Below are 9,794 nucleotides of genomic sequence, written 5' to 3'. Positions count from 1 at the left end.
TCCATTGTTTCACATACCTGGAAGAATTCTCTGATAATGGCATTCCTTCATATAATATCATGTTAAATCATGGATGAAAAATGCATGGAATCACTATAACGTTAATACATACATATATGTATGCATGTCATGAACATGGAATCATAAGTTCAATGAGAAGAGATAGACTTATCGCAAGTCTTATCTCAATTCTATTTAACCTAGGATACGCACTCACCTTAGCCTTGCTTTGACTTGATTTTAATCCTTCGATTATTCCGGAACGATATTACGTTCTAAATCAACATAGTAATACATTGATACATATCAGTATACTAATTGATATATTCTAAACTATCACTCCTTAGGCTAAAAAGAAAGATATTTTTATCTTTTAATGAAGGTATGCATCGATGCACTACACCATGAATCGATGCATCCCTTGACGGGTGTATCGATGCACTATCTATGCATCGGTGCATAAATCTCATTCGATGTTTGTATTTTAAGCAGGTGCATCGATGCACTCCTCATGCATCGATGCACTAATTGCAATCGATGTTTATTTATTTGAGAGTGCATCGATACACATTGAATGTGCATCGATGCACACAACCCAGAAATTGTATTTTAATCCCGAAAATTATCAATTATTCACTCAATTCTTCTCTTTTAAACCCCTATCATGTCATTAAACCCAACCATCATTACTTAAACCAACTTATATCCATGAAAATCGTCTTTAACCTCAAAATCCTATCCCTCATATATAATTCAAGAACCATACTCAAATTTCAATATGTTCTAAATACAATTCTAACACTTCATATTTCTTAATCAAGTTGGTGGCAAGTCAAATTCAACTCTCAATTCTCATTAAGAGCTTTATTTCGAAATTTCATTCAACAACTCTTAATCTTTAATTCTTCCTACATCCTTCATCTTGTTGTTTTAAAGCAAATTAAGCTTTCCTTAAGTGTAATTAACATCTAGGGATCAAAACAAAACTTAAACTTCAACAAACAATTAATTCTTGAAAATTCTCACCTTTGTTTTGACCTCTTTACGTTTAGGAGAAAAGAAGAGAAGAAGAGAACTCTAGAACTTTGTTTTTCTTTCTTCTCTTCCACGTGGAGCTTAAGCTAATATATAAATCCATTATCTAATTATTTGTCTTTGCAAAAGACCATTCTATCCTTTTATTCTTTCTTCTTTGCAATTTAACCCTATACCACATTACAATACTCTTCAATTATTCTGTTTTAGTCATCAAATTATGAATTTTTACAATTTAGTCACTAACCCAGTATTGAGGATGTTATAAAAGCTACAAAGATCGGATGAAAATGTGATCGTACAAAGTCTATAACTCAAAATTGTCTAATTGCTGTCTAAATATAAACTCAATTGTACCACAGAGTTGATCTTTTCTGCTCAATCTTCACAAAAACTGTTTTGTCTCATCATTTTCTCCCGCGTATGAGATCCTTTATTTTTCAATTCTTTTATGTTGAATAAAGTTGCCCACGTGCACAAAAAAAATCAAAGGTAGAGTGAATTTTATTGCAAAAGTCAATTGTAATTAAAAGTTTATTTTAATATTTTTTATATTTTTAAACAATTAATTTTATAATTCAATAATTTTTCAAAAATATTTGAAATTTATAATTTTTTAAATTATAAAATATTTATTATCATCATCATCATCATTTTGTAAAAGAAATAATAGTTATACAACTTTTATAAAATTATTCATATTTTAAAATACTTTTAAATATTATTTTGCAAATTATTTTATAACTTGACAAATTTTGATTTTTGCATGAATTTACACAATACATATATTCTTTTGCACGAATGTTATAAAAAGAAAGGAGTTCATACGTGAGAAAAATGATGAGACAAAACAGTTTTTGTGAAGATTGAGCAGAAAAGATCAACTCTTTGATCGAATGTTTATTCGTGGTACAATTAAGTTGATATTTAGACATCAGTTAGACAATTTTGAGTTATTGACTTTGTACGATCGAATTTTCATTCGATCCCTGTAGCTTTCCACACCTACGACTGTTTAACAATCATAAACTTGACTTTTGGTATTGAGAATAGAGTATTTTAAAATTAATTGTTTAAAAATATAAAAAAATATTAAAATAAATTTTTAATTACAATCGAGGGATCAAATGAATTATTATTCATTAATTATTTTTTTTACAACAGTTAATAATGTTTATTCATTTTTAATAAAATTAAAATTTAATATTTATTTAATATTTTTTAAAATTAATATTAGAAAGAATATTTTAAATAAAGAGGTGATATTTTTTAGCTTTACATTATATTTTTATTGAATTTTATTTATTTTTATTTATTTTTTTAAAAAAAATGAATAATAATTCATTTGATCTCTCAATTGTAATTAAAAGTTTATTTTAATATTTTAAGATTTTTAAACAATTAATTTTAAAAGTCAATAAACATTATTAACTATTGTTAAAAATAATATCACAAAAAAATAAATAGATAAAGTTGACGTTTTTACACAAATATCACCCTAACAGAAATTAATTACATATTATACACCAATTTATAATTATTTATAAAACTAACACCCGGAATTTTTGCACGTTTAACAAGACGCATTGCAGGGGCGCCTTACCCCATGTGATGCCAGATCAATGTAAAGCGTGATGCAGTAGGCGCGACTTTCTGTAAAGTGTGTTAGATCGGGAAATATAGTCTGAACGGTGTCTGGCAGGAAAATAAAGGGGGTTAGGGTGATTTTTCGGGAAAATCACCAAAAAGAAATACATTAATATGGGTTTAAAATAATTAAGTACAAAAATTAAGTGGTTGAGTTATAAAACTTAGTAGATTCTCTCTACATTTGATGCTCTTAAAAGCTTAAAGCTAGACAAGATTGTACTTGACTACTTACAGTACATTAAACTTCGATTGCCTCCCCATACAAAGACCTTACAAAGCGTGGAATACACGGAAACACGTGATTATGAAGTTGGGAAGCACATGGATGGGAAAATTTGAAGAAAATGGATTCTGTGCTACTTTTTTCGGAAGTATAACTCAAAATCATAACATGGGTTGAGCTAGGTGATTCATATACATAGGTTCGGTTGTTAATATAATGAATTTATTGTCGGCATATAAATATACTTATATAACCTTCTTTTGTGGGGGTGGGGGTACTCAAATGGACGGATATACATGTTGTGGTCATAAATTGCAGATATCAATTAGTTGGACCATGCACGTACCACTTTGACCAATCGTGAAAACGAGACGTTAAATCAATATACGATCAGTTTTTGGTTACTTGATTTGTTTGATTCAAAATTTTGAAATATCAAAGTAGGAAGACGTCTGTTGATGCAACGGAATAATATTGTATTTTTCTTAATTAATATTGACGATCATAAAGTAATATATATTTTAAGTTTTTTGAATCAATTGATAATGATCGTATACACAATCCACAAATGTTGTTGCTAAAATTTAAAATTTATTGGGAGAACAACACTTCTTTTAATTATTGAAATTACTTGATGAATTCGTTTATGCAAGCAATTTAGGATCAAATTGTTAAATTATATTTGTGTTCACTCTACGAGGTTCTCATAATAATAAAAAAATTATTAAACCTAATAATAAACTTTTGCTACATATTATTACCAAAAAATGCTAACTAAAATACCAACAACTAGTTTCAATAATTTGCTCTATGTTTAACTTGTAACACTTGCACTCTTGAACTCGAAGCGAATCCTCATATTTGAAAAATGTAAGAATCAATCCAAGCCACCTACGAGTTCTCACAGCAATCTCAATTCTCATCATTGGGCCTAAATTAGGAGATCCATAACCGACACTCGAAAGAGACTTGCCATCTGTCGGAAGAGCCAGCGAAATAAAAAATAAAGGGTAAACTATATATTTAGTACCTAAACTATTATTTTTATTTCATCTTGGAAGTCAAACTTTAGTTTTTAAAAAATATACCTAACATTTAGTTTATGTTTCAATTTGGTATCTTACGTTAAAAAATTAACAGAATTACTGATGTGACACTCTTTTTAATTTTTTTTAATGATGATATGATATTATCTTATAGTGACACATCAACATCACCTTTAAATTTTTAACAGTGGACACTAAAATGAAACTTAAACTAAACACTAAGTTTAGGTACTAAAACGGAATAAAAGTAACAAATTAGGTACCAAACGTGTAGGTTACCCAAAAACAAAACACAACAAAGCGGAGTAAAAGAAACGTGGCCTAATAGTATAAATATCCAAAACGTACCGTTGCAGAACAAAGTGGACAGAAACCAGGGTCCCGTTCTAGTGGCTGGTGCACACACTTTCAACCCAAAGCTTTGATTCTCCGTCCCCTTCTCATTCTCTCTCCATTTGTCGGTTGTATTCTCCTTATTATTACACTCCCCGAGACATTCCTTTCATTTTTCCAGATCTGATCGCCTCACCAAAAACAAAAAATGGAGTCTCCATCGGGATCTATCCACAAATTGACCTCCATGATGATCTCGGCCATTCTCTTCATGTCTCTGATCCACACCTCTCATTGCTTCTACCTTCCTGGTGTCGCCCCCGAAGACTTTCAAAAGGTTTCCTCTCGGTTCCTCTTTACATTTTTCTCTCATTCGCTTTCTCGCTTGATCATTTTTTCTCCTCATTTGATCTGTTTTTAATTTCGTATCCAGCAGAACCTTAGGATATATAGAACCGCCATGAAATAAGGAAATTAATGAAATTTTTGTGTGAGAATGACGGTTGTATAAGTCTTATTTCAGACTCCGGTGATTCCTTGAAATTTGAATAGGTGTTGTTCACAAGTTTGCTTCATTTTATTTGATTATTTTTTCAACCTTCATTCGATCCTTTTATTCAAAACCGTTTAGGACTCTTTTAGGTAATTTCTTTTGTTATGCCAATTTTTACATTTATTCGGGCCACCTACATTGTAGTTTATGTGGATCGAGTTATCTAATGCACTTTAGAATGGTTATTGCTTTAGGAATTGTATCCCGAAAGATATTTAATTTGCACGTTGTCATAATGGAAGCATGCTTGAATTTAATGGTTATTAGCTATCCAGTGTTTTTCATGTGAACCTAATCGACAATGACGTTGATTAGACCACTTTAGATTCCACACTATACGCCGCTATGATATCTGGGAGTGCTTATTGAGAAATTATTGCGGCCTTGTTAATTTATTGATCGTTGGTGTTTTCAGGGAGATCCTTTGAAGGTGAAAGTGAACAAATTGACCTCTATAAAGACACAACTTCCTTACTCATATTATTCACTCCCATTTTGTCCACCACCAAAGATAGTTGACAGTGCAGAAAATCTTGGGGAAGTGCTACGTGGTGACCGGATTGAAAACTCTCCTTATGAGTTCAATTTTAGTATTTCTGGTGATGATGGTCAGATTGTTTATTTTATGGCCCTTAACCCGTTTTCTTTGACTTGAATTAATGCAGTTTAAAATGTGAGAGTCTCAAAAGTGTTCTATTCTTTGCCGGATTACCCTTGATGCCAAAGCTGCAAAGCAGTTTAAGGAGAAGATTGATGATGAATATAGAGTCAATATGTATAATATTTGTTTCTCCAACATGGAATTAATCTTTTTCACTTGCAATAGTTGTTCTCTAGCTTCTTTGGTTATTTTGACAGGATCCTGGATAACCTGCCTCTTGTTGTTCCAATTAGAAGACAAAATCAGGGTTCTCCTACTGTTTATCAGCATGGCTACCATGTTGGTCTCAAAGGCCAATACACTGGGGTAAACATTACATCGAATTCCTCTGTTCGCAGATTTTTGAGCTACCATGTAGGCTTACTTTGTCTGATTGTATGCAGAGCAAGGAAGAATTTTTTTCGTTCACAACCATTTGGCATTTACTGTCAAGTATCATAGGGATCAACCAGAATTGTAGGTTTTGAAGTTGAACCATACAGGTTTGTTCATTTAAGTGCTAGCTTCTTGTTAAAATTGTTATTTCTAGGCGTCTGTGGCTGAGGTTATACTACGATTTTATGGCATCTTCGTTTTGTTTAAAACAATGCAGTATTAAACATGAATATGAGGGGAAATGGAGTGAGAACACTCATTTAACAACATGCGACCCCCACACAAAACGCACAGTTGTTAATTCTAACACTCCGCAAGAAGTTGAAACGAACAAGGAGATCATATTCACCTATGATGTTGAATACCAGGTGCCCTCTTCAACTATACATGACTTTTAGGTTTGAGAATTGCAAAGTTAGTTTTCCCCATTGTGCTGAAGATGTTATCGATTGGATTTGGATCATTTTTCTTGAATTGTTTTGACATTTGTCATCTATGAGGTGCTAATATTTTTGTATTTTCTTGTGCTGGTTTTTCAGGAGAGTGATGTGAAGTGGGCATCTAGATGGGATGCGTATCTTTTAATGAGTGATGACCAAATACACTGGTTCTCCATTGTCAATTCTCTGATGATTGTTCTCTTCCTTTCGGGAATGGTAGCAATGATTATGTTGAGGACACTTTACCGTGACATTTCTAAGTATAACGAACTTGAGACCCAGGAAGAAGCCCAAGAAGAGACGGGATGGAAGCTTGTCCATGGGGACGTTTTCAGGCCTCCATCTAATTCTGATCTGCTCTGTGTCTATGTTGGCACTGGTGTTCAATTTTTGGGAATGGTACTAGTTACCATGATCTTTGCCGTTCTTGGATTCCTGTCCCCTTCAAACCGAGGTGGTCTTATGACAGCTATGCTCTTACTTTGGGTCTTCATGGGCATTTTTGCTGGCTATGCCTCTTCCCGTCTGTACAAAATGTTTAAGGGATCAGAGTGGAAGAAAGTAGCTCTAAGAACCGCATGCTTGTTCCCAGGCATCGTGTTTGCCATCTTTTTTGTCTTAAATACTCTAATATGGGGCCAGAAGTCATCTGGGGCGGTACCATTCGGGACAATGTTTGCTCTGGTAGTCCTGTGGTTTGGAATTTCTGTTCCACTTGTTTTTGTGGGTGGTTACGTTGGGTTCAAGAAGCCAGCGATTGAGGACCCTGTGAAGACAAATAAAATTCCAAGGCAAATCCCTGAGCAGGCTTGGTACATGAACTCTATTTTCTCTTTTCTGATTGGAGGAATACTTCCATTTGGAGCCGTCTTCATCGAGCTGTTCTTCATTCTTACCTCAATATGGCTGAACCAATTCTACTACATCTTTGGCTTCCTCTTCTTGGTCTTCATTATCCTCCTTATCACATGTGCTGAAATAACCATTGTGCTTTGCTACTTCCAGTTATGCAGCGAAGATTACCTGTGGTGGTGGAGGTCGTATCTCACATCTGGCTCCTCGGCATTGTACCTCTTCCTCTATGCTACATTCTACTTCTTCACGAAGCTTGAGATCACTAAGCTGGTTTCGGGGCTCCTGTACTTTGGGTACATGCTAATTGCTTCATATGCATTTTTCGTGCTAACGGGCTCCATTGGATTTTATGCATCCTTTTGGTTCACTAGGCTCATCTACTCATCTGTCAAGATTGATTAATTTGTAGAACAGGATTATGGTTTATGATATATAATCTTGATTCAAAAGATTGTATCATGCTTTCAGATGATATAATCTCTATTGTTGTCTTAGGTTATGATTCAAGTTTATGTAATCTCTTAATGCTCAATTTTAAGCTGAGCTTTTTTAGTTGATTTGAGAATACCTTTTTTTAATGTATGTTGAGAGAAATTTCGCATGATTCTTTTATCAAACGTCTTACTCTCTTCTACTTCCATTAGAATTTGATGTGAAGATTTCAGGAGAATTGACGGAAATTGATTAATAACGGTGGGCTTCTTACTAGAATTTTGAATCACTTGAGAACTACATGTACCATCTTGATATGATCAACAACATCCTATAAGGAAATTAATTTTATTGTTTGCATAAAGAAGACAACGACAGTACAAAAAGCTCCAAGAACCTAGTTATTATTGTAGATGCTACTTCCTGGGATGAGTGTCGCTGGGATCGGCAATGCCTGCGGTCACCTTGGCAACATCAAGTGCACTAGCTTCACGTTTCTTCCTGGTGTACAACACGGAATATGCTATGACCCCTGTGATGAGAAGGCCGCCGACTGTCATAGTAGTCATGGAAACCGGAAGCCTGCGTGTTTGGTGCAGCACTCCTCCAGGGTTGTGGCCTGGTGGCCTCTTGGATGCTTCTACACCTGCTGCTCTTACCTCCTCTGGACTCATCTTGTGGGTATCTGGGTTTTTTCTCCGCTCTTCAACCATTTCTCTATCAACTTCAAAATTTGATATTCCGACTAGTTTTAATGCTTCCTTTATATTCTAATAAAGGGCTTCATCAATGGAAGATCCAATATTGCCAGCTTTTCTTGGAGAACAACACGTATCGGTTGCACGTAATTGTGTCATGCCAAGTGTTCATCCCTAGCAGATGGCAGTAGCACCGCAACTCACAGTTCATTGAAGGAAACTAGCTAGTACCGATAGATCACAGCCCAACTTTGTTATTAAATGAAACAAAATTATGGGCTTAAACTCATTAAGGCCGGCCTGATGAGCTTCGTCTCGGGGAAACAACCTTTTTGAATAACTGAAGGCTCTTTATCTTTCTATTTAACCGTTACAATGGCCAAGGGACAGTTGGTCAGACACCAGAAAACCTGGGGTAGTTCTGCGGTGCGGCGCCTAAAAAACGGTTAATATACGGTGTGACCGGTTAAACAAGTGATCGGTTAAAATTTATACCGGTTATGTTATATTATTTAACCGAAAATATTATAAAGTACAATAACATACTAGGTAGCGTTTATATAATGTAATAGGTAGTGCTTATATTTACCTAATTTATAAGTAAACCGGTATATTTATACCGATAGTATTACAAATTTACCTATTACATTATATTATATTGAAAGTGTCCATACTTTTTATAAAAAGGATCGATACTTCTTTTAAAGTTATGTAATTTATGTTTCAATTTTTTGAATAGTGTTTCATGTTTTCCACCTACAATATTAATTTAATAATTTCATTTGCACAAAAAATTATTTGATTATTTGATATTTTATAAAATATTATTTAGAATTTTTAATTTAATAATAATATATATCGTAACGTAAAAAATAAATCATTAGACGCCTATAATTACTAAATTAAAATCTTAAAACTCACTCAAAAGATAACCTTAAATTAATGTTTTCAACAGTGAAAAAAGTATTGACACTTTTATAAAAAGGATAGACACTTTACAATATAACCACTACCTATTACATTATATAAACGATACCTATTACATTATATAAGCGCTACCTATTACATCATATTTTTACCTATTATATTGAAAGTGTCCATACTTTTTATAAAAGGATCGATACTTCTTTTAAAGTTATGTAATTTATGTTTCAATTTTTTTTAATAGTGTTTCATGTTTTCCACCTACAATATTAATTTAATAATTTCATTTGCACAAAAAATTATTTGATTTTTTGATATTTTATAAAATATTATTTAGAATTTTTAATTTAACAACATTAAATATATATCGTAACGTAAAAAATAAATCATTAGACGCCTATAATTACTAAATTAAAATCTTAAAACTCACTCAAAAGATAACCTTAAATTAATGTTTTCCACAGTGAAAAAAATATGGACACTTTTATAAAAAGGATAGACACTTTACAATATAACCACTACCTATTACATTATATAAACGATACCTATTACATTATATAAGCGATACC

General features: G+C 32.9%; 1 protein-coding gene and 1 pseudogene across 1 annotated transcript; one reads left to right on the top strand and one right to left on the bottom strand.

Annotated features, from left to right (window-relative positions):
• Nucleotides 1–4,318: 4,318 nt before the first annotated feature.
• On the top strand, nucleotides 4,319–7,722 carry LOC120135524 (annotated as a pseudogene).
• Nucleotides 7,723–7,944: 222 nt separating this feature from the next.
• LOC120135098 lies at nucleotides 7,945–8,331 on the bottom strand. Its single transcript, XM_039151453.1, has one exon. The coding sequence runs from the start codon at nucleotides 8,314–8,316 to the stop codon at nucleotides 8,020–8,022; it is 297 nt and encodes a 98-aa protein (XP_039007384.1). The 5' UTR covers nucleotides 8,317–8,331; the 3' UTR covers nucleotides 7,945–8,019.
• Between the last annotated feature and the right edge of the window lie 1,463 nt (nucleotides 8,332–9,794).

Source organism: Hibiscus syriacus, unplaced genomic scaffold (genome assembly GCF_006381635.1).
Source record: "Hibiscus syriacus cultivar Baekdansim isolate YM2019G1 unplaced genomic scaffold, ASM638163v2 tig00001825_pilon, whole genome shotgun sequence".
Classification (NCBI taxonomy): domain Eukaryota; kingdom Viridiplantae; phylum Streptophyta; class Magnoliopsida; order Malvales; family Malvaceae; genus Hibiscus; species Hibiscus syriacus.
This window is presented reverse-complemented; position numbering and strand designations above follow the sequence as displayed.